General features: G+C 46.1%; 1 protein-coding gene across 1 annotated transcript in view; it reads right to left on the bottom strand.

Annotated features, from left to right (window-relative positions):
- The window catches only part of LOC109922617 (disheveled-associated activator of morphogenesis 2-like), a 315,937-nt gene that overhangs the window by 147,331 nt on the left and 143,129 nt on the right, over nucleotides 1-25,477 (bottom strand). Inside the window, exon 3 of the mRNA XM_048596662.1 lies at nucleotides 15,740-15,829. Coding sequence (XP_048452619.1) covers nucleotides 15,740-15,829 — 90 coding nt within the window. The remainder of the gene's footprint in view (nucleotides 1-15,739; nucleotides 15,830-25,477) is intronic.

Genomic DNA, 25,477 nt, shown 5'->3' with positions numbered 1-25,477 from the left:
GTGAAAGTTCAGTGAGAACGGGAGAGGGGTGAAAGTCCAGTGAGAACGGGAGAGGGGTGAAAGTTCAGTGAGAACGGGAGAGATGTGAAATTGGAACTTGGCGTGAGTGGACATGGGTAGCAGATTTCCGCATGAGTTTATGGAAAGTGAAAGGTGGGAAATGATTGATATAACACAGACTTGGATAGTAATCAAGGATGAAAGTGCCCTGGAAACTGATACTTAGTGGCCCTGATTTTGCAGAGTTGGGATATTTCCTGGCTTAGCAAGTCCAGCTTTGGAGACCCTTGTTCTAATGGAGCGGGGGCTGGTATCTATGGTTCTCTGAGAGTCTGCTGGGCGATCCCGAGCACAGTGTTGGAGGAAGGCTGAATGGAAGCCTGTTTTTGTTAAATGTTAAAAACAGAAGAAAACGTGCCAAGAACACTTCCCTCCCCTCTCCAAACTGAACCATCCTCCCCAAAACTCCCCATGCTCAAACCATATCAACCCATATGCCCCATTCAACCTCCATGATTCATCATACCCTCTGTGTCAAAATGTACTCCCCACCCAATGGTAACCCTGCAGCCCAATGGTATCAATGTGGATTTCACAAGTTTCAAAATCTCCCCTCCCCCTACCACATCCCAAAACCAGTCCAGCTCGTCCCTGCCTCCCTAACCTGTTCTTCCTCCCACCTATCCCCTCCTCCCACCTCAAGCCGCACCTCCATCTCCTACCGACCAACCTCATCCCGCCCCCTTGACCTGTCCGTCCTCCCTGGACTGACCTATCCCCTTCCTAACTCCCTACCTACACTCACCTTTCCTGGCCCCATCCCCGCCTCTTCGACCTGTTTGTTTCCTCTCCACCTATCCTCTCCTCTATCCCTCTTCTATCCGCCTCCCACTCTCTCCCTATTTATTTCAAAAACCCCCTTCCCCTCCCCCTTTCTGATGAAGGGTCTAGGCCCGAAACGTCAGCCTCTCTGCTCCTATGATGGTGCTTGGCCTGCTGTGTTCATCCAGCCCTGCACCTTGTTGTCTCGGATTCTCCAGCATCTGCAGTTCCTACTATCCCCACCTATCACCCAGGTCTCCAATACACCCCGCATCAACCTGCACCCCGCCTCCCACTCCTCACAGGCCCTTATATTCTCCATGCCCACTTACATATCTCTACCTAACTCCTGTAATGCCACTATATAAGCTCAGTACCAAATCCCAATCCCCCAACCCATCATCCTTTGCCCTTACTCTACTCATGCCAACTCATGTAGTATCCATTAATGGGAGACCTCAGGAGCCATAACGAAATGAAACAAAATAAAGTTCGAGGTCTCTATTGCAGATTTAAAACAAAACACTCAATAATAGAAAGCTATGCCCAACCTTTATATTTCAAGTGCTTAATCCATTATAAAAACAAACACTTAATTCATGTGTTCAATCTCTTATAAAAACAAACACTTTATTCAATTCATTAATTCCTTATTACAATAAGCATTAGAATTTATAGCCCCACTTCAAAGAGTCTATAACTACTTGAAGCTGCCAGTTAAACTGTGAAATGGCAGGTATCCCTTTGTAATCATAGATGGTCTTGAAATCAGTTCTGTAGCACTATTCTAGCAATAGTAACACTCAGGCTTATGTCAACAGACAGAGTGAAATCTCAAACAACCCTTGAATACATGGCAATTATTATTTCAAATATTTAAAGGGCAAGAGTTTTAAATGCCCTGAGAGATTCACAGTCACTTTTGCAGTTGGTTTCGAAAGTTGTTTTTAGCAGTCAGTTTCAACAATTGCTTTTGAAAGCTCTTTTTTAACAGTCCCAATAATTTTACTCTCCTTCACACACACGATCAGGTCTACTTTTAACAATACTAATGGGCATGTCACCTCTCCAAAAGGACTTTCACTAAAGGTGTCCCAGGATCACATCAGAAAGGGTACTTTTGTGCTTCTGAAGGATACCCTCCCCCATCAAAGTAAATCTGCAAAGTGGAGGCCTGCTCCTCCCAGGTGTAACCTGCACACGTCACGTTTTCTAATCCTGGTTGATAAAAATCAGGCATGGCTGGGGGCAGCTGTTGTTCAATTTGAGCAGCTTCATCTGTGAGCCACAGATGTGCAATTTGGAGCCTGGCCCGTTCCCTCTCCTCCACTTTCAACCCCACAAAAATGAAGGCAGCTCTCCATTGTTGTAAAAACTCACATCTACCCTTCAGGAAGCACTGGGTGGAATATTAACCCTGATCCCAATCCTCCCTCGTGTCTATGGGTCTGTGACGTTTGGAAGGGGTTCAGAGAAGGTTGATAAAATTATTCCTGGTGTGGAGTACCTTTGCTACCCAGGTTGGGGATGGTTTTATACACCTTGGAGAGTGTAGATTCAGAGGCAAGTTGATTGAGATCGACTAAATAATGAAGGGACTAGATTTTGCGTGCACCGGCAAATTATTTCAATCACTTGGGCTTTGCAGAACTAAAGGTCAAGCAGACGAAGAAAGAAATCATTTAGACGCACTGCTTTGCTCAGGGAATAGGAGACTCACAATGGAACAGTCTGTTAACTTGGGCAATCAATGCTGATACTCGATGTATCATCGCTGGATAGCTGGACTGATCCTTGGCTAGAAAAGGAATTGCCTGTAGCAGGCCAAGTACAATTAATATAAACTGCGGTCAGTGTGGTCAATTTTCCATTGCCTGGAGGAATCTGCCAGAATTATTCAGTTCCCTTAATTGGAACTAAAATATGAGTGGGGTTGACACGCCATTCAATGCAAATGCTAAATATCCAGAGCCAGTTTGAAAAGGTACCCACAGAGCATGGAACTGGGAATGGGTGCAGCTCAGTCCCTGGTAAAGATAGTAAGAACTGCCGATGCTGGAGTCTGAGATAACACAGTTTGGAGCTGGAGGAGCACAACAGGCCTTCTGAGGAAGGGTCCCGACCCGACACGTCAGCTTTCCTGCTCCTCTGATGCTGCCTGACCTGCTGTGTTCCTCCAGCTCCACACTGTGTTATCTCAGTCCCTGGTATATTCCCAAGTGGATTGGCATCAGGCAGGGCAACAGTAAGTGGTGGGGTGGGGAGGGGTGATGGCCACAACTGGTCCCATTAGCGTTGGACTGTAAATTAAAAGTCAGGATTCCCATTCCTTTCATCATTCAGTCAAACCCCACACCCCTAACTCCAAGTGGAAAGTCACATGATGCTTTCCCTGGCTGAACAGCCAAGCTCACTGCCGAGCCTAACCCGTGTGGAAAGGTTTAGATGCATCATGTCTCAGTTCTCTACAGTAACATTTAAATAAATGTGAGGTGTTACTTTTTGGAGGGTCAAACCAGGGCAGGACTTACTCAGTCAATGGTAGGGCCCTGGGGAGTGTTATTGAACAAAGCGGGTCTCGGGGTATATTCCTTGAAAGTGGAGTCACAGGTAGATAGGAGGGTAAAGAAGGCTTTCAGCAAGCTTGCTTTCACCGGTCAGAGCATTGAGTATAGGAGTTAGGACATCTTGTTGCAACTGTACAAGACGTTGGTGGGAGCACGTTTGGAGTACTGCGTGCAGTTCCGGTCACCCTAATGTAGAAAGGATATTATTAATGCAAAAAGAGTGCAGAAAAGATTTAGTAGAATGCTACCTGGATTGGAAGGCTTGAGTTGATAGGAGAGATTGGATAGGCTGGGACTTTCTTCCTGGAGCATAGGAGACTGAGGGGTGACCTTATAGAGATCTATAAAACCATGAAAGGCGTAGGTAAGGTAGACAGCCAACAGCTTTTCCCCAGGGTAGGGGAGTCTAAAACTAGAGGGCATAGGTTTAAGTTAAGAGGGGAAAGATACAAAAGGGCAATGTTTTCACATGGTGGGGTGGTGAGTGTCTGGAATGGGCTGCCAGAGGTAGTAGTGGAGGTGAGCACAAGTTTGTCACTTAAGAAACATTTGGACAGGTACATGGATGGGATAGGTATGGAGGGATATGGGCCAAAATTAGGCAAGTGGAACTAGTTTAATTGTAAAAACTGGGTGGCATGGACAGGTTGGGCCGAAGGGCCTGTTTCCATGTTGTAGACCTCTATGACTCTAACAGGTTGAGTTGCAAGAAATTTCCTGAGGGACATTGTGTAACTTTACTGCATGGAGCGAACTGTCCTGTCTCCCGATCCACACAACAAACTAAGCTCAAAGTTCCATCATGGAGCACTGCAGGCCTAGAACATTCAGGCTCTGTCTTCCATTGTGAATATCAGCTGATTCAGATAAACCTCAAAGCTTTCAAATCATTAGCAAGTGGTTTCCATTAAATTCATTTGCTGCGCTGTGTAGTGGCAATCTGCAACACTTTTCAACAATTTGACTAATAAAAGAGACCCTGGTCATCGTATTGAATGAACCGTGTCATAAACCGTAAGATTATTAGAATCACAAGCTCCCACTACGCAGCTCAGGAACACGCACAAGAACAGCAAATGTCAGTAAGACACTGTGAGGAAAACTGCAAGCTAAGGTCTTAAAACAATGCTGTCTGGGAACACCTTGAACTGCTCAATGTCTAATCCTCTCTGTTCTGGGTCTGCAAGTTGTAGGTTGAATTCTCATAGAGTCAAACAGCACAGAAACAGACCCTTCGGTCCAACCAGTCCATGCCGAACATAATCCCAAACTAAATTAGTCCCACCTGCCTACTCCTGGCCCATATCGCTCCAAACCTTTCCTATTCATGTACTCATCTAAATGTCTTTCAGTCCAGGCTAACAGTCTGGTGTGCTGCACTGTTGGAAATGTCTTTTTGCATGAAATGTCAAAGTGAGACATCCCCCCACCGCAGGCCCCGTCCCCCGCACCCCAGACCTTGCAGTCCAACATCAGATCCTCAGTTCTACCTGGAGGAAAGCAGGGGCATTCTCCCTGTTGTGTGTTTGCCAATAAATATCCCTCAGCCAACATCGCTGAAACAGATTAGTTTTTATCCCCAGTTGACTGTGCACTAATTGGCTGCCATATTCATGACATTATAATTATGACACTTCAAAAATTTCTCTGGCTGTAAGGACTTTGGGATTTCAAAATTGAATGAATCACCTGCAAGATGACACTGTTGACAGTGCGGTACTCCCTCAGTCCTGAACTGGAGTCTCTATCTGGATGTTCAAATCACTGAAGTATTATTGGTTCATGGGATTTTGGAGTCACTGACTAGGCCAGAGTTTATTGTTCATTTCTACAGCACTGAAGACAGTTCTCAGTCAACCATATTGGAGTCACATGTAGGCCAGGTCCGGTCAGGACAGCAGATTTCCTTCCCTACAGGGCATTAATGAACCAGGTCAGTTTTTATGACAGTTGATACTGATTGTAGGTTGGCACAGTGGTTCAGTGGTAAGCCACTGCTGCCAGGGACCCAGGTTGGTCCCAGCCTCGGGCCACATTGTCTGTGTGGAGTTTGTGCATTCTCCGCCTGTCTGTGTGGGTTTCCTCCGGGTGTTTCACTTTCCTCCCACGGTCCAAAGATGTACAGGTCAGGTGGATTGGCCATGCTATAGCGTCCAGGGATGTGCAAGCTGGGATGGGTTGGCCATGGGAAATGCAGGGTTATAGGGTGGGGGAGCTGGGTCTGGGAAGGGAAGCTCTTCAGAGAGTTGGTGCAGATTTGATGGGTCAAATGGCCTCTTTCTGTGCTGTTGGGATTCTATGCTTCTCTAAGTTTAGTCTAACTTTTCATTCCAAATTTTTTTCTAAATTCAAACGTCTTCACCTGTCATGATAGTATTCGAATCCTCTCCCCAGAATTTTAGCTGCGGGGTAAACGAGTGGATTACTTCTGGATTATAAGTCTAATGACATTAACACTGCATCAGCTCTTCCTGCGACCTCAAAAAGTAGGAGTGCCACCTGAAATCAATGGTCAGCGTCTCCAAACGTCCGACTAGAGTGTCCTCAGGTTTCTGAGGAAACACTGTTTCTTCTGTTATTTTTTTCAATCACTCATGGGTCGTGGGCATCACTGGCTGGGTCAGCATTTATTAGTTGCCCTTGGGAAGGTGGTGGTGAGCTGCCTTCATGAACCGCTTCAGTCCACCTGCTTTTGGTATGACTTACAATGTCCTTACGGAGGGAATTCCAGGATTTTGACCCAGCGACAGTGAGGGAACGGCGATATATTTCCAAGTCAGGACGTTGAGTGACTTGGAGGGGAACGTGCAGGGGGTGGTGTTCCCATATATCTGTTGCCCCCTTGTCCTTCCAGATGGAAGTGGTCGTGGGTTTGGAAGGTGCTGTCTGAGCAGCTTTGGTGAATTAGAAAGAAGGTTGGGGAATAATGAAAGGATTTTTTTCCACCCAGAGGGTGACAGGGGCCTGGAACCCACTGGCTAAAAGAACAGCACAGACATTTATAAAAGAAAAACACTTGAAATGTGGTAATCCATAGGACCAGGCACTCAGAACTGAGGCAACAAGGTGTAGAGCTGGATGAACACAGCGGGCCAAGGAGCATCAGAGGAGCAGGAAGGCTGACGATTTGGGTCTAGACCCTTCTAGACCCGGAACGTCAGCTTTCCTGCTCCTTTGATACTGCTTGGCCCGCTGTGTTCATCCAGCTCTACACCTTGTTGTCTCTGATTCTCCGGCATCGGCAGTTCCTACTATCTCACTAAGAACTGAAATGTGAGATTCGGCTGGGAAATGCTTACTTCGTGGGTTCAAACATGAGGGGCCGAATAGGCTCATTCACTGCCACCAATTTTCTAGTCAGTATTCCAAGAGAAACCATGGAGCAGCACACCAATCAAAAGCAAACTTTATTTCTTAAATCACGTTCAGGATGAGTATGACTGCCACAGTTTCTGAGAAACGTGCAGCATCAGATCGTGATACGACTCTGTAGATTTTAATTGCCATTGACTCTGACTGAAATGGGAGGAAATGAGGCAGTTTTACACCGCTGCTGAACAGTGCCCCCCTGCTCAGGTAACACATAGGCCAGGGAGCTTGCTCTGCACTTAAGTCAAACCCCAGGCTTCACCACTTTGCACCTTGTCTCAACCACTCTTGTCTAATTCCACCCAATGTTTCAGCCGCTCGGTATAATCGATGTAACACATTTCGGAGAAAGGATAGGTTGACAAAGGGGCCGTTTGACTGCACACGGCCTAATCCTGAAAGTCTGACAGGCAGCTCAAAGTGTGGGATCTCGTGCCAACTCAAGCCCAGTCGGCTGCACTTTTGTGTTTATTAAACAAAACACATATTCCCCCTCCCCGCAGGAGAAAGCCCAAACAGATCCCAGGCCAAGACATTGAAATAAATATTAATGGAAGCATATTAAAATATATCTCCTGCCTATTTTATATCGTTACATTGGAGACGTTGGTTGGCTTCAGTATTTAAACTATTCTTATTAAGAAAACACCTCTCAATCTCACTCTGCAGTGCCAAGATTCTGAAATGGTTGCAGATGTTGTGGGAGGCCTGTTATGTGGAAGTGTTCCTGTTTTGTGTCTTAGCGAGTGGCTGGCAATATTTTATGAGCTCCATGTTGTTTTTGCGTTAAACGCTTTCCTATTATTTCTCAGGGCGCGGCCCGAAAGGGCGAGGAATGCCAGTCGCCAGAGAGGGAACAGAACGCTCTTCACAACAGGCTATCAGCAGATCAGGAAAGGTGCAGTTTGATGGATCAGATTGCCCAATCACAGAAGAGCACCAGTATGAGAAGTAGAAGTAAGAACATAAGAAATGGAAACAGGAGTAGGCCATCTGGCCCCTTGACCCTGCTCTGCCATTCAATAAGATCATGGCTGATCTTTTTATGGACTCAGCTCCACTCACCCACCCACCATCACCCTTAATTCCTTTACTGTTCAAAAACCTAACTTTACCTTAAAAACATTGAATGAGTTTGCCTCAACTGCTTCACTGGGCAGGGAATTCCACAGATTCACAACCCTTTTGGGTGAAGAAGCTCCTCCTCAACACAGTCCTAAATCTGCTCCCCCCTCATTTTGAGACCACGCCCTTGAGTTCGAGCTTCACCCACCAGTGGAAACATCCTCCCTCCTTTTATCTGATCTATTCCCTTCATAATTTCATATGTTTCTATAAGATCCCTCCTCATTCTTCTAAATGCCAATGAATATAATCCCAGTCAATTCAGTCTCTCCTCATAAGCCAACCCTCTCAACTCTGGAATCAACCTAGTGAACCTCCTCTGCACCTACTCCAGTGCCAGTACATCCTTTCTCAAATAAGGAGACTAGAACTGTAAACATTTTGCCTGAATAGCACCAGTGGAAATGTCAGAATATTGTTTATTGTCTCGGCTCTCAAGCATCCAGGCTCCAAGTGACATCAGATCGAGACCCCATTTGGTTTCTCTCAAGTGGTGTTCGATTAAAGTTAAAGAGACAACAAAAGGATTAACTTCGCGCAGGATTGTACAGGAAAACACAGTACGAACAGAGGCAATTCAGCATACAATCCATGCATGCTCCGCTTAGAATCCCTGCAGTGTAGAAGCAGGCCATTTGGCCCATCAAGTCCACACTCAGACCCACCCCCCTATTCCTGTAACCCTGCATTTCCCGTGACTAATCCACCTAGCCTGCACACTACGGGCAATTTGTTATGGCCAACCCACCTAGCCTGCACGTCTTTGGACTGTGGGAGGAAACTGGAGCACCCGGAGGAAACCCACGCAGACATGGGGAGAATATGCAAACTCCACATAGTCACCGGAGGGTGGAATCAAACCCAGGTCCCTGGCACTGTGAGGCAGCAGTGCTAACCACTGAGCCACCGTGCTCCTTCCGGCCTTCTGATATTAAACTATTAATGTAACCCTCAACTCCCATCTCCCCTAATTTAAAAAAAAAACAATCATTCAGGGGATGTGGGCCTTGCCGACTAAGTCCAGTCCCTAGTTGCCCTTGAGAAGGGGGTGATGAGCTGCCTTGTTGAACCGCTGCAGTCCATCTGCTGTAGGTTGACCAAAATGCCCTTGTTAGGGGGTGAGTTCCAGGATTTTGACCAAGTGATAGTGAAGGAACAGAAAGAAATTTCCAAGTCAAAGCGGTGACTGGCTTGGAGGGGAACTTGCAGGTGGGTGGTGGCGTTCCCTCCTGCCTGCTGCCCCTTGTGCTATGAGGTGGCAGAAACAGCCTTGGCAAGTTTCTGCAGTGCATCTCGTGGGTGGCACACACTTGTACGTCATGCTTGCCTAGGTTCTCCTCAATTGTATCGACCCAGCTGCTTCAACCAAACCCGGCAGTAGGAAGTTCCAAATCCTCACCACTCATAAAGACGTTTTGTCTGGTTTAACGCAAAGAGAAAATGCTGGAGAAACTCAGTGGGTCTGGCAGTATCTGTAGAGAGTGAAACAGAGTTAACATTTCGGGTCCTGCATAACTCCCCTGGAACTTCTTTCATACTTTCTGTTAAACATAGAACACAGAACATAGAATGTAGAACATAGAACGTAGAACATAGAATGTAGAACATAGAACATAGAATGTAGAACATAGAACGTAGAACATAGAATGTAGAACATAGAACATAGAATGTAGAACGTAGAACGTAGAACATAGAACGTAGAACATAGAATGTAGAACATAGAACGTAGAACATAGAACTGTACAGCACAGTACAGGCCCTTCGGCCCGCGATGCTGTGCCAAACTTTTACCCTAAACCTAAGGTCTATCTAACCTCCACCCCTACCTTATACTATCACCCATATGCCTATCTAATAGCCGCTTAAATGCCCCTAATGAGGCCGACTCCACTACCCTCTCCGACAATGCATTCCACGCCCCGACCACTCTCTGAGTAAAGAACCTACCTTTGACGTCTCCCCTATATCTACCTCCACTCACTTTAAGACTATGCCCCCTCGTAATAGCTATCTCCACAGTCCAAAAAATGTTTTTTATTTTCAGATGTCTAACATTTTTTTATTCTCATTGGGTTTTCTTGGACTTGAATTTACACAGCACCCTTCACACAGAAAAACGACATCCTTGCACAGGAGTAATCAAACAAATGGTGGTTGAGCCAAAGAAGAATATATGTATGCATGGGGAACAAAAAGACCCAGTGAAAGGGAAGGGCCTGAGGGCACAGCCTCAGAGTGAAGGGATGACCCTCTAGAACTGAGATGAGGAGGAATTCTTTCAGCCAGAGGGTGGTGACTCTGTGGAACTCATTGCTGCAGAGGGCTGTGGAGGCCAAGTCATTGAGTGTCTTGAAGACAGAGATAGATTAGTTCTTGATTGGTAAGGGGGGTCACAGGTTATGGGGAGAAGACGGGAGCATGGGCTTGAGAAACATATCTTTTTTTTTATTCATTCACATGATGAGGGCGTTGCTGGCTAGGCCAGCATTTATTGCCCATCCCTAATTGCCCAGAGGGCAGTTAAGAGTCAACCACATTGCTGTGGGTCTGGAGTCACATGTAGACTAGACCAGGTAAGGATAGTAGTTTCCTTCACTAAAGGGCATTAGTGAACCAGATGGGTTTTTCTGACAATCGACAATAGGTTTGTGGTCATCATTAGATTCTTAATTCCAGATGTTGATTGAATTCAAATTTCACCATCTGCCGTGGCAGGATTCAAACCTGAGTCCGCAGAACGTTACCTGAATGTCCAGATTAACAGTCCAGCGATAATACCACTAGGCCATCAGCTCCCCTAATCAGCCATGATTGAATGGTAGAGTAGTCTCAATGGGCCAAATGGCTCAATTCTGCTCCAGTATCTTATGGTCTTTATGGACATTGAGAAGATGCTAAATGGGACTAAACAGCCAGAGGTATCTTGAGCAAGAATTCCTGACTGTTGAATCTACATAACTGAAAGTCCAGCCTGAGTGGTGTCCCGAGGAAGAAGCAGAGTCAGAAGAACATGGCATTTTGGGTTGAACAGTTCGAACAGGTTACAGAATCAAGGAGGGGGTGAGGCAAATAAGGACAGTTCAACGAAAGGGGAATGCATTTAAATTTGAGGTTATGGGAGAACAGTGAACCAATTTGGACCTTCAAGAACAGAGGTGGTGATTTGTGAAGTATAGTAAATGGAGAAATTAAATGTTATAGAGATCAGCCAGGAGAGCACTGGAATATTAAAGACATGTCTTTAATCAGTGAGGGAATCAAGGTTTATGGGGAAAAGGCGGGAGAGTGGAGTTGGGGATTATCAGATCAGCCACGGTCACATTGAATGGCAGAGCAGACTCAATGGGCTGACTGGCTTCTCAGGCCTTATGGATGAGGGCCTCAATAGATGTGGTGATGCAGGCAAACTCCTGCTGTTTTCAACTAGAAATCACTGAACAAGCGGACTGAACTCAGAACCAGTGTCCACTCACTTTTTAATAGACATCCCCATGAATTACTCCATGTCTGATGTGGAAGTCAGCAGTCTTTCTGGAATAGAAAAAATATAGGTTGGGGCGGGGGGGGGGGGGGGGCTGGGGTGGGGGGCTGTGGGGAGGGTGACGGTTTGAGGTTTTTGCTTGTGATGAAATGGAGCAAAGGTACCTGAATAAGCCAGCATACGGACAATGTAGATGGGGAGAATCAAAAGCAAGCAAATAGAGTTTCTGGTCAGGGTGAAGCTGAGATCTTAGTCTTCCCAGCATTTGCCTGAAAAAATCCAATGGGAGGCACTTTCCAGTCTCTTTCCTAAAATTCATTCCTCAACCAACACCACTGAACAAAATACAGCTGGAAAATTCGTCCCTGGCTTCTATGGGACGTTACTGTTGAACAATGGCACAATGGCTCCTAGGGAACAATAGTTGCCCCACAGCTTCTTATGACATCCCAACCTATAGGGAACTCCAGAGACCATGGTCTAGTCTTTTGTTGACCTTTGGATGAAAGAACCTCTCTCTTCTCACTCCAAATATTTAATTTGTGGCCCACACGGCTGTTCAAAGTATTTCACAGTGAACAATTTACCTCAATCAATTTTGTCATTTCCAAAATGCTCATGCTGACCCTTGAGGTTTTGCACTGTTTACAAGTAAATCGTTCACACCTTTAGCCATGGTCAGTTTGCCCCCTCCCCTAGAGACAAGATGGCCACGGGCCGAGGGAAGACACTGAAGCAACTCACTCAATGGGGTCACCTTGTGGTCAGATCCTGCAACTGTAATGTGACCAATGAAATGACTCAACGGGAATTATTGGCTGGAATTTAATGTTCTCTCCAGGGTTGGATTGGAAGTGGGATTGGAGGCAATAGATTGGACGAAAATGTGTCTGGTGGGAGGACCCCATTGCCTTCCCGTTTTGGCCTGATTCATTCCAAGATGACAGACAGTCTACGTGCCCTGATGTCAGTGGAGACCCTTAGGTGGGGAATTAATACCAATGGCGAACAGTGCAATTACTGTGAAGGGCGCACACAAAGCAAACAGCATCAAATTGTCCAACGCTGCAAGGTACCACTGGGGAATACTCAGTTCCTGATCAAGGAGGCTGGCATCAGCAAGGCAAGCCTTGAGACAACCAACCATTGGTTCTTTCGCATGAGCACTGGCCCCACCCAGAAACCACAACCTCCCACTCCCAAACCCTCCCTGCACCACCAACCACCCCCATCCCTGGCATCCCTGTCCTGTTCACCTCGGATCCTGAGCCCGTGATAGAGACAGAGGGATGAGATAGCGCTACCAGGGGGAGCAGTGCTAACAGTCTGATGGGTAAGCAGTTCTTGGGGAGATAGGATCCCCTGCCCTTCAAGTGATTGATCCCAGGGAAGGTCCTCCTGTTTGCCACTTAAGCACCCGACTGGCACCTCATATGTCTAACCTCCTCCAGTGGATGGGGTACAGGGCCCCCACAAGCTCTCCAGCTGGTAGATGAGACCCCTAAAGCCTGGATTACAATCTACCCCCTGACACTGTAACCTATAAGCAGCAGATGCTGACACAAATACATGAGTAAGGTTAATTATACCATGAATCAGATTTGCAGCCAGAAAATGCTTGCACTGTGAAACATTTTCAATAAGATATAGATTATGGCATAGGCATCTTAAAGGAACCATGTTATTTGTTCAATCCAAGCTAATTATCTCATTGATGTCAACTCCAATGGGATTATTGATGAGGCTGAAAAATATTTTCCATCATGTTATGCTTTATGCTATACGCTCAGAGTGACTGACAAGAAATTCACTTTCCTCCCTATATTACATCTGTCAACAACAAAAAATTAACAGCAAGGACGTGATTATCATGAGGAAAATCATTGCATGATAGTTCTGCTATGCCCCTTGTCATCAGGGTGGATCGTGTGAAGGACATTTACGCTTGACTAATCTTACATAATTCTTTGAAAGGAAATAAAAGAATTCATATCATTGGATCCCAGTACCAACTGGAAAAGTTACAACACTTCAGGCTCTTATCCAAACTGAAAAACAACCCGACACTGGCGCCATCTTCCCATCTCTTGGAAAAATTGCACGTTTACTGCGTCTTTTAGTGCTTCTATTTGCTAAGAAGATAGAAACGTTATCAAAATCCAAATATGCAACAGTAACAGTCTCACCATTATCCTTTCCCATACTTCATCAAAGAAAATCCAGTTAGTCAAATTTATCATGCCTTTATCAAGTCTGGCTTTCATTTAAAATCCATATTTTTCTCAGGACCAATTAATTTTGTTCTACCTTAATGTTTCTGCAAGTTTCCTATTGACTATTGATGTTAGACTAATTGGCTTGTAATTGCTACATCCACAGACAAACTGACTGGATATGCATATAGGAGCTGACACAGTTACATTTAGACAAATGTGAAGTGCTACATTTTGGAAGGAAGAATATAATTTAATTGGGAAGAGGCTAAATTGAATAGAGGAGCTGAAGTAGCTTAATATCTAGATATATTGGTAATTTAAAGTTGTTACCGTAAGTGATTTAAGCCATGAAAAGATATAAAGAATTCTATGTTTTTGTCCCAGAGGTATTGAATGCAAAAGCAAAGGGATCTCAGTGAACATATTTAAGACTTCAATGCAACTGTAGTATCAGTCTATTGAGTTCGGGCAACCTTTTTATAAAGAAAGGATACAAGGGAGGATTAACAGGAGGTTAAAGATTCTAATTGAGGAGATAATGGGAAACTGTTTCTGCTTGTGGCTTGTGACAGAAGATACAGAATTACTGCATTTCTTGAAAGGAAAAGGAATCACATGAAATTAAGAGAATTTTATTTAGGCAATGAGTTCCGATGATCTGCAATGCACTACCTCAAAGAGCAGCTGGTTAAATATGGACTTTCAAAACAGAATTGGATAAGTACTTCAAGGGGGTTCCATCAAAGGAACAGGGGAGTGGGACAAACTGGATAAGTCTTTCAAAATGTCTAGCACCATCAAGATGGGCTGAACGGCCCCCCTGTGCTGTACAATTCTCCGGGTGACCTGTCGCAAATGATAATGAACAGTTACCAAGAGACAGCTAAGTGGTTAGAGATCTTTTTCCACCTGTTGTGTCCTTCTATCCTACAATTGAAAACAACACCCCACTTAAATCCCCCCGTGTGCACGATTCAGAACTTGAGTTTGATGCTTCAACGCCACATCATGACCCAGGCAAATAAACACAACAGAACAATGCAAAGCCGATCCACTGCCAGATCTTACCCGGAGGTACCTCACATAGTGGAGAAAACAGAACATGCGGAAACAATACTCACAATGCTATGTGTGCAAGCCTATGACCAAAGGCTGGAAAGTGGAATGAGTGTAGATAGGTCAGTGCACACTCAATGGGCTGAAGGGCCTCTTCTGTGCTGTATGACTTTATGAATCAGCCTATTGATAATTCGTTCTTGGAATGTGTACTCTGCTGGAGAGGCTAGCATCAACTGCTCCTCCATAGAGAGTTTCGGAAGACTTTCTTAAATTGGCGCAATCCATTTCTGTAGCATTATGGGTGGCTTTTTTAGGCCTATTCAGGGCGCAGTTCACAGCCCTTCACATCGATGTGGAAATCCAGTCACAGACTGGATTTTCTTCCCTAAATACATCGACTGAATTTTTTTTAAACGCAATCCACCAGCTTCATGGTCACTTTTACAGTCTGATTTTTAAGACTGAATTCTAAATTGTCACAAGGGATTTGAACTCAAATTCTTTGCATTATTCGTCCAGCAACCAATGAATTAGGAATGCCTGCAGTCCAAATTACTGCATGGGTGATAAAAGGAATAGGAACTCGAAGATCTTCTCATCAGCTTTTTAGGCCACAAGAAGTGGACCATTCAGCCTTTCCCACCTATCACTACAATCGAGTCATAGTCCCACGCTCTCATTAAAAAGTGACAACTGGTGACAATTTTAACCTGAGGCTCACCACACCTCAGGGAATGCGCAAGGTCAAGGTGATGGGAACTGAACCCATGCCTTGTAACCTCACTCTACGCTGCCAAACTGCCAAACAGCCATCCAGCCAACAGAGCCAACCAACTCCAATAGCTGTCATGGTTGATTGAACACATCAATACCTTTCACTCATCCCATTCTGATATCTGCCCACTGGTCATCAGAAATCTATGTACCTCTACCTTAAACTGACTCAAAGACTGAGCCAACACACCCCTTTTTTTTAGAAAACTGCTGGAACTTTGCGCAACTCTGCTCCATACAAAGATGAAACACAATGCCTTAAAACACTCCCACACTCTTTCCACTGACTGCATTAATCACAACTCAAAGACATTGTTGCCACATACCTTCTTCTTACTGCAGTAAATTTGCCATTTCTTCTCCATGGGCAGTGCAAACATAGCATCTCGGTTCTTGTCAGTGAGATCCAACTCATCCTGGAAACAAGGACAGAAGAAAGGAATCAGTCAGTTCACCACCCCCAGACTTTCCATTGGACCCAATCAAACAGATTTCCCCCGCTGGGCTTGTGATATTTTGTACAATGAACAACCGAGTGTTCAGAAACAATAAAAGAGAAACTTTTTTTTGCTAATTCCTTCATCTGTGACGCACCTTCTGGGTTACATGGAGTCGTGGCTGGGAGATTAATCATTAAATTCCCGAGGCTTCAAGACAACTTAGGAAGGAATGAAACTTGCCACAGTACAAGTGCTCCTTAAAGGACCCTCACGCCCACCCTCCAACTCTCTACTGCCATCTTAATGGTTCTCTGGATTGCTTGCAACAGCCTCCAGGGGATTAGTTATTCCTTACTGGAGACTCCAGGGAATTCTGAACGGTGGGGAGCGAAGGGACCTTGATGCCGTTGACAGATTTTTGTCCTCGGCCTCAAAGGAGCACTGTGGCGGTCTGCAGCAGTGCCACAGTATGAAGAGGGCTCCAGCTGTAACGTGTGTCATGACGTAGTGTCCAGGGCTTGGCCCAATTCCCCTCAAACTGACTCGCTCCCATTGTCAAGGGAGATCTTGTGGAGATCAAGAAATACCTTTCAGGGAGGGAGACCCAAACAGAGGTGGTTCGTGTAGGGGGCGGATGGCTATTACCAAACTCATGACAGATTTAAGCTTCGCAGTCACACCCGCTAGTGCCTGCTTTAACAGTTCATAGATACATTCATGCCTCCCAGCACCAGGGACCTGGGTTTGATTCCACCCTCAGGTGACTGGCCTGTGTGGGGTTTGCACATTCTCCCTGTGTCTACATGGGTTTCCTCCCACAGTCCAAAGATGGGCAGGTTAGGTGTAATGGCCATGGGAAATGCAGCGTTATGGGGATGGGTCTGGGTGGAATGCACTTTTGGAGGATCGGTGTCGACCTGATGCCCATCCACCCCCACACCCACACACACACTTCCCCAAGGATTCTATGAACGAGATAATTGCCCAAAGCTCAGGTCGAGGAGATGGGGATTTGAGGAAGGAGGGAAGATGGGGAGGGGTTCAGGAAAGGCGATTCCACCCCTAGCCAACCCAGTCCATCTTAGTCTTCCAGGAGAGTCTCTGCGAAGCTACATCTGACTGCATGGGCCGAGTCAAGTTCCTGTGTATTTATCTCCACTGTTCTTGAGGCCTTTACATGGAGCGACATATCGCAAGTCATGAACTTGCCGACTTGAAAATTAGAAATGAGAGAAAGCCAGAAAGTGATGGTTAAATCCTCAAGCCTACTGAAGTGTTGAGGGGCAGTGGGTAGTTAAAGAGCTCTTTCAAAGAGCCAGCATTGGCATACAGGGCCGAATGGCCTCCTTGTGTGCTGTAGAGACTCTATGTCAATTCTATGACTGAGTTTGCTTGCTGCACTAACGTCAGGAGAAAAAACATTTAACTGGGTGCTGACAGGGTGAGGCATTTTTGGTACAGTCCCACAGGGACACAATGAAATATTAAGTCAACCTGATGCGAAGACTTCTGACCTTCCCTTCCCCCAACTCATACTGTGCAGGAAAAAGATGGTTTGACGTGATCATGTGGAACGAGATGCAAACGTTGTGTCTTTCTGCAACTTTGCGCGTGGTGGCCTCGATTGAAGCTGGTGACCTGGCTATAATAACAGCTATCCTCGCGCTGGGCTTAATTAACTGGGGCTGTAGACCATACAGTGTGCTGAAAATGCACTGAGAGTTCCTCCTGTATAAACTAACCCCATGCTACTGAAAGGAGGAGGTGAATGGAAAAACACACTGACGCCATCACTTCTCCTCAAGTTTATTCTTGTCCGCTGTGATACTCTGACCTCTGGGTCAAAAGATTATGAGCCCAATTCCCCACTTGAAAGGCTGGAGTGCACCATTTAATCCAACCGGCCAGTCCTGTGTAGCATTCAGGGGCTGCTGCATTGTCAGGGATGCCATTTCTCAGATGAGGTCTGACCTGTCCTCTCAGCTGGGTATGAATGATCCGATCGCAAAATCCGAAAGGTGGCTGGGGACATTCTTGCGGAAGCAACGTAACCAGAAAGAGATTACAGTCATTCTTCTGCATCCTGCAAATGATGGGAGTGCGGAGCTCGTTTAAAAATAGGTTTAAGGTCGGAAGTCACATGACACCAGGTGATATCCCAATGGGTTTATTTGAAATCACAAGCTTTCGGAGCGCTGCTCCTTCGTCAGGTGCAGTGGACTTCATCTGACAAAGGGGCAGTGCCCAGAAAGCTTGTGATTTCAAATAAACCTGTTGGACTATAACCTGGTTTCGTGTGACTTCTGACTGTCCACCCCAGTCCAACACCGGCACCTCCACTTCAAGGATAGTTTTGAAAACCATGGATATGTGTGTTTTGCCCATGGATGTTGAATCTTGTTCTTATTTTTGGTCATGGCTAGGCGAATTTGCGAATTGTGATTTCACGGGTACAGAGGATTTCCTGTAATATCATTAACACAATGCCTGTATATGAGAGTCTGCTGTGTGTACAATGGGTGCCCCGTCTTACAGCAGTGATGAGACTTCAGAAACACTTCACTGGCTCCAAAGCACTTTGAGGGAGGATGAGGTTGCAATATAAATGCAAATCTTTTGTTCCTCTGAGATAATTAGAGTATAGCATGCAGGCCTGCAACAATTTGTGTGTGTGTGTGTGTGTGTGTGTGTGTGTGTTTGTGCGCGCACACATATTTTCACATCTTCCTATGTAGAACCTGCACACATTTCTCCAGAGGGATAATCCATCGTTGTCCCTAGGCTCTCCCTAAAGTCTGGTTTTGCAACAGAATGATGTGTTGCTTCAGTTTAGGACATATTCCCATTGCATACAGGCTGTTTAACAGCTGTAATGAGTGCCAGGAGGTTCGGATCTCTGGATTCAGTTCAGAGAGAGCCGGATGTTGCAATGGGAAGACAGCAGGTTTGTTGTTTGAAAGACAGAAGAGTTTTCTTCCTCCAAAACTACACCTGTGGCCTTGCAACGTACAAATATACAGAACAATTCTCTGAATATCAGATGCGATGACTTGCATCTCCTTTCTCGGGGTTGAGTGGACCGGGACATGTCCCTGAGTAGTTTATACAAAGGGCCACTCCCAGGGATTTATCCAGCTCACTGTGTTTCAGCAGGTCACACTGTCATTGCAGCCACAGAGACGCCAGCAAGAAATCCACATTCTGCTGCCTGAGGTACTGCCTTTCAGATGGCAGCTTAATGATAAAGCCTTGTATTCCCTCTCTGCTGAGCATCAAACATACCAAGGTTCTATTTGCAAGATGAGCAGGGGAGTTAAAAAAAACAAAAGATGCTATCTCATCAATGATCACATTGACATTTGTGGGGGCTTGCTGTGCACCATGGCTGCCATGTTCCCATATGTGACAATGACACATGTGTTTCAAAAATACTTTGTTGGCTCTAATGTGTTTTGGGTCATTCTAGGCTTGCAAAAGGACCTAAACAAATGTAAATACTTTGAACCAATGAAAAGATACATCATTTAAGTATTATGTAGAAAAATGGCCGAAAGTGGGATGCTGAACAATCGAGGGAAGTGGAGGAGGGTGGAGGAGGGGTAGGAGAAGGTGTCGACATAATACCTACCATTGGGAACCAGTTAGAGTAAGAGGCCACTCTCTAAGCTGGAGAACCAGGAGAAACCATGAGGAGGTGTTCCTTGCAACAAAGTATGTGTGTGTGTGTGTGAGTATGTGCGTGTGTGTGTGTGTGTATATGGCTGTGAGTGTATGGCTGTGAGTGTATATGTGTGTGGCTGTGTATGCATGTGCATGTGTGAGAGAATGTGTGTGTGAGTGTGTGTGTGTGTGTGTGTATATGGCTGTGAGCGTAAGGCTGTGAGTGTATATGTGTGTGGCTGTGTATGCATGTGTGAGTGTGTGTGTGTGTGTGTGAGAGAATGTGTGTGTGTGTGTGTGTGTCTGTGTCTATGGCTGTGAGTGTGTGGCTGTGTGTGTGTGTGTGTGTGTGTGTGTGTGTGCGCGCGCGCGCGTGCGGGAGAGAGCGGGAGAGAGAGTGTGTGTGTGCGTGAGAAAGATGAGCTCACACAGCTCATAAAATGTATGTGGCACACCCTGATACTGTATCATCGCAGTTCTATCAGCTCCATTCCCAAGAGAGATGCCTCAACCATTTTCCTGGGAACAGGATATGCCAGGCCCATGATTGCAATCACACATTGATAATTCCCTGCCCGATTCCCTCGTCCTGACCAGCCCCGGTACTCTTGCTGCAAGGACCATGACGTCTACTATCACAATCTGCTTCCTTCATGTGGAGCCTCCTCATGCTGTCCCAAATGTGCCTGAGCTTGCATGCTTCCTGATGTGATCATCTGTGAGCATCCCATAAGAGGGAACATCCCACTGGCAAGAAAGCTTCTGTGATTGTTCAAAGGAGCTACTGAACCTGTCTTCCCATTTCCGGTGCACCCAGTATCCTGATACAGCAAGAATATTATTAAATTGGAGAGGGTTCAGAAAAGATTTACCAGGATGTTGCCAGGAATGGAGGGTTTCAGTTATAAGGAGAGGCTGGATAGGCTGGGATTTTTTTCATTGGAGCGTAGGAAGTTGAGGGGTGACCTTACAGAGGTTTATAAAATCATGAGGGGCACAGAATGGCAGGTGCCCTTTCCCTGGGATTGGGGATTTCAAGACTAGGAAGCATATTTTTAAGGTGAGAGGAGATTTAAAAAGGGTCTGAGGAGCAACCTTTTTACACAGAGAGTGGCTCGTGTGTGGAATGAACTTCCAGAGGAAGTAGTGGGTGTGGGTACAGATACAGCATTTGAAAGACATTTAGACAAGTGGATGAATAAGAAATGTTTGGAGGGATATGGGCCTAGCACACGCAAGTGGGACTAGTTTAGTTTGGGATTACAGTCGGCATGGACCAGTTAGACCGAAGGGTCTATTTCCGTGCTGTATGACTCTATGACTCTCCCGGGCTGTGTGGCATGGACTGATCTTTCTCCTTTCAGTCACCTGTCCCACTACACATCCCCCTCCTCCCTGACATTTGGGTCGAAGTTCGAGGGACGGTGCCTCACCTTTAAGCTGAGGTACTTCACAGCTGTATTCCACATGAAGTTCAACAACTTTATTTCCTGCTCCCATTTGTTTCAGCTGCTGCACATATTCTGTTCTTGTCACCTGTACATCCTCCAGACACCTTTTCTGTTTCTTTACTTGACTTATTTCCACCCATTCTGCCTTCCTGCATCGTGCCTTTTGTTTGTTAATCTCCCTCGCCATCACCAGCCTTCCTTTTTGTTCTTTTACCAAACCCCCACCTTTTCCCTGTGCCTGTTTAACACAATTCCTTCTGTTTCCAGTCCCAGACCTGGAATGCTAACTCCATCCTGCGTCGTATCTCTCATGATCTCAGGATATCCCAGTGGGCTTTCAAATTAATGAGATAGGTTTGAGGTAAGTGTAGTAATGTAGGAAACACAGTGGTTAATTTGTGCAGCAAAGGCTCCCACAAATGGTGATGTGATTAAGACTATGCTGTAGGCCCAAATGCACTTAGCACTGATGCCTCACAACACCAGGGACCTGGGTTCAATTCGAGCCTCGGGTGACTGTGTGGAGTTTGCATGTTCTCCCTGTGTCTGCGTGGGTTTTCTCCCACAGTCCAAAGATGTGCAGGTTAGGGTGGATTGGCCGTGCTAAATTGCGCCGTAGGTACAGGCTAGGTGGGTTAGCCATGGGAAATGCAGGGTGATGGGGATGGGGTGGGTCTGGGTGGGATGGTTGGTAAATGGGCTGAATGGCCTGCTTTGACGCAGTGGGCCCAGTGTCGGGTTCGGGCCCAGTTTGGGATACAGCTGCATTGCCGAGATCAGCCCAAAACAGTGTCATGGCGGTGGGGGCAAGATGGCGTGGAAGAATGGCGACGCGGTGGCAGTGTGGCTCCAGACCACAGTGGGACCCCAGTACCTGATGGCGGAGGTGGTGCTGTTTGGGCTGTGGCAGTGTGCGGGCACTTGGGACCCCTGCGTGTTCACAGACCGAGGCGGCGGGGGGGCTTCGTATTCCTGGTAGAAAGTACTTGTAGTTGAGGTGGGGGGAATGATCTAGGTGTTTCCTTTCGGCTGTTTCTTTTATTTCCTTTTAATTTTTTTTAATCCTGTCTTTCGTATACCAAGATGGCAATGGAGAATGGCACAAAAACAGAAGTTGCTGGAAAAGCTCAGCAGGTCTGGCAGCATCTGAGAAGGCAAAAAAACAGAGTTAACATTTCAGGTCCGGTGACCCTTCCTCAGTTCCCGATTTACAGCATCCGCAGTTCTTTCGGTTTTTATTTAATGGAGAATGGCAACTTTGTACAGTTTTCACTGGACTCCTGTATTCCTGTTCTCGAGTAAACGTGACAATAAAATCTAATAATAGACAGATAGGTAAAGGATCGTGAAACCTGCTGTTCTATTGTCAATGGCACCAGTAACCTCCATTAGAACAGCAATGTGTCGTGACCAGATTTGGACATGAAACCCAAAGTGAGGCCAAACCAATATTTTTAAAGTCTTGCCCAACAGAATTATTGCATTGCACAATTGTTACAGCACAGAAGATGGCCATTTGGCCCATTAATGTTTGCAACAGCTTGCCCAGTCAGCATTAGAACTGCGTGCCATTCTCATGCCTCCTCCTCATACACCCGTACATTGTTTTTTAGTCAAACAATTATCTTTACCCTCTTGAATCTGCCTCCACCACAGTTTCAGGCAGTGCATTCCAGGCCCTAATGACTTTCTGAGTGAAAAGTCTTTTTTTTCTTACAACACGTTTGCTTCTTTTTCAAATGCTTTAGAATAAATGCATTCTTGTCTCCAATCATTTTACCAGCAGGAACTGTCTCTCCCCATCTACTCTGTCCAGCTCACTCATGATGTTGAAAACCTCTATCAGATCTCCTCTTAGCCTTCGTGTCTCCAATCTATCCTCATTGCTGAAGTTTCCTTTCCTTGGAACCGTTCCTGTAAATCTCGCCTGCACTCTCTCCAATGCATTCACATCCTTCCCACAGTGTGGCATCCGAAACTTGGACAAATACTGTGGTCTGACCAGAGTCTTATGCAAGTTCAACGTCACCTCCCTGAACAGCCCTCTCCTCTCCACGGGAAAAAGTCCCATTTCTCCCCTATTCAGGGAACTACCAGCGAATTGATGAACAAGGAGGATCCCTAATCTGATCAGAAGTTTTTAACTGGGAACAACAACGCAGCAGTTGAGCAAGGCCGCAACATGTGGACCATGATCAGGAGAAAGACTAGACAGAATGAAACTTGGTGCCAAGTTAACTCTCATTTGCTTATTGCATTGCTTGTAGAATTATATTTGTACTACCTGCTCTTTTAAATGATTTCTGCATACAGCGAGCACAACCTGCACTGGTTACTGCTTGCAAGGATCAACAGGGAGTTCATTTTGTCCAGGTATAAACCAGGTGAGTGTTCGGCCTTGCTTCCTCTTGGTTGTTTTAAGGTGCAAGCTCTTCTATTTATGTTCCTTTTCTTGTCCGACTACAGTGCTCCTCTCTGTCCATCCTGATGTGCGTGTGGGTGCATATGTATCTGTCTGCCTGTCTGTGTGTCTTCTAGGCTTTTTCTGGTTGAACTTTCAATGGCAAATATGTTTCCAAAGGACCACAATGTCCTGGTCAGTATGAGTCAGCACTGACATTTCCAGACACATACTCCCCTCTCCTCCATTGTAGGCATTCCACAGGGACCATTGCCCTCCTGGGCACCCTGGTCTGTTCTTCCTTCACTCCCAACGCCCCCACAGCCTCATGGCACCTTTCCCCGCAACTGCAGGAAGTGTAACACCTGTCTGTTTAATACCTCCCCCCAAAGTATCCAAGGCCCCAAACATACCTTCCAGGTGAAGCAGCACTCTACTTGCACTTCACACAATCTAGCCTACTGCATCCGCTGCTCACAATGTGGTCTCCTCTACACTGGGGAAACGGGGCGCAGATTGGGTGATCGCTTCCCAGAACATCTACGTTCTGCCCGCAGAAATGAACCTGAGCTTCCAGTTGCCTGCCGCTACAAACACACCACCCTGTTCCCTGGACAATATCTCTGGCTTGCTGCAGTGTTCCTGTGAAGCTCAGTGCAAGCTGGAAAAACAGCACCTCATTTTCCGCTTGGGGACACTGTAGCCTTCTGGATTCAACGTCGAGTTCAACAACTTTAAGGCTTGAGCCCTCCAACGTCCTTACCCCAACCCCCACACACCAGGCCTTGTTATCACATAGTCTGCTATTAGACAGAAACCATTGATAAGCCACTAACAGTCCTCATCAATAGCTATTCACCCTCCTAGCCAGATCATTCTGAACTCCTTTGTCTGTCCAACTGCTCTTCTCTCTCTTTCGGCTCTATTCCCACCTATTGTTTACACCTTACCCCCTCCCCTCAACCCTATCTTTGGCATGTAAACCAACGCTTTCCTAGCTAACATCACTTCTGAGGAAGGGTCACCGGACCTGAAACATTAACACTGATTTCTCTCCACAGATGCTGCCAGACCTGCTGAGCTTTTCCAGCAACTTCTGTTTTTGATTCTGATTTTCAGCATCCACAGTTCTTTCGGTTTTTAATTGAAATTTTCACAGATCTATTTATAACCTCGCCAACAAAAAGCAGACCCAGGACAAGTGGCAGTGCCCAGCCTCATGCTGGCAAGCCCAAGTGACTCTGGCACCACATTGTACCAATCAATGGCTCTCTCCAACAGGAACAGACTCAACCATACGCCTCCCCCCTCCTCCTCACTGCTATTACTGTGTCCCAGTCATCAATGATGGAGGCCTCCAATCAGAATTGGAACTGGGCTGACCATTCAGTGAAGAACATGGCTTTAAATTCCACTCCAACAACGTGAAGACAAAATTGAGGCCGACACTCAACTGAGTTAGAGAAAGGATGCTGCACAGTTGGAGGTGCTGTCTTCTGGATTGAAATTTCCAGCAGGTGGATCTCAAAATCCATTGCTTTTAGAAGAGGGGAGTTCTGCCAGGTGAGGTGACCTGACCGACACTTAACTCCTATTCAAAAGCACAGAAACAAAGGACTGAGTCTTTGCTTGTAGCTTACCATGCACAAAATCAACTGCCTCCTTTCTTAGGTTTCAATAGTGACCGCCCTGAAGAACTTTTTTAATTGACTTTAAAGCAGAGATATCTTGAGGCCATCAAGATATGGACAGCACAGTGGCTCAGTGGTTAGCGCTGTTGCCTCACAGTGCCAGGGACCTGGGTTCAACTCCACCCTCGGGTGTCTGTCTGTGTGGAGTTTGCACATTCTTCCCGTGTCTGTGCGGGTTTCCTCCAGGTGCTCTGGCTTCCTCCCACATTTGATGCAGGTTTGAAGGGCCTGTTCCTGTATTGTAATGTTCTTTGTTTTAGTCCAAAGATGTGCATGTTCGGTGAATTGGCCATGCTAAATTACCCATAGTGTCCAGGGATGTGTAGCCTCGGTGGGTGAGCCATGGGAAATGCAGGGTTAAAGGGATGGAGTGGGTCTGAGTGGGATGCTCTTCAGAGGATCGGTGCGACTCAATGGGCTG

This window comes from Rhincodon typus, chromosome 5, assembly GCF_021869965.1.
Source record: "Rhincodon typus isolate 14 chromosome 5, sRhiTyp1.1, whole genome shotgun sequence".
Taxonomy (NCBI): Eukaryota; Metazoa; Chordata; class Chondrichthyes; order Orectolobiformes; family Rhincodontidae; genus Rhincodon; species Rhincodon typus.
Note: the sequence above shows the minus strand (reverse complement) of the source record. Positions and strands in the feature narration are given on the sequence as shown.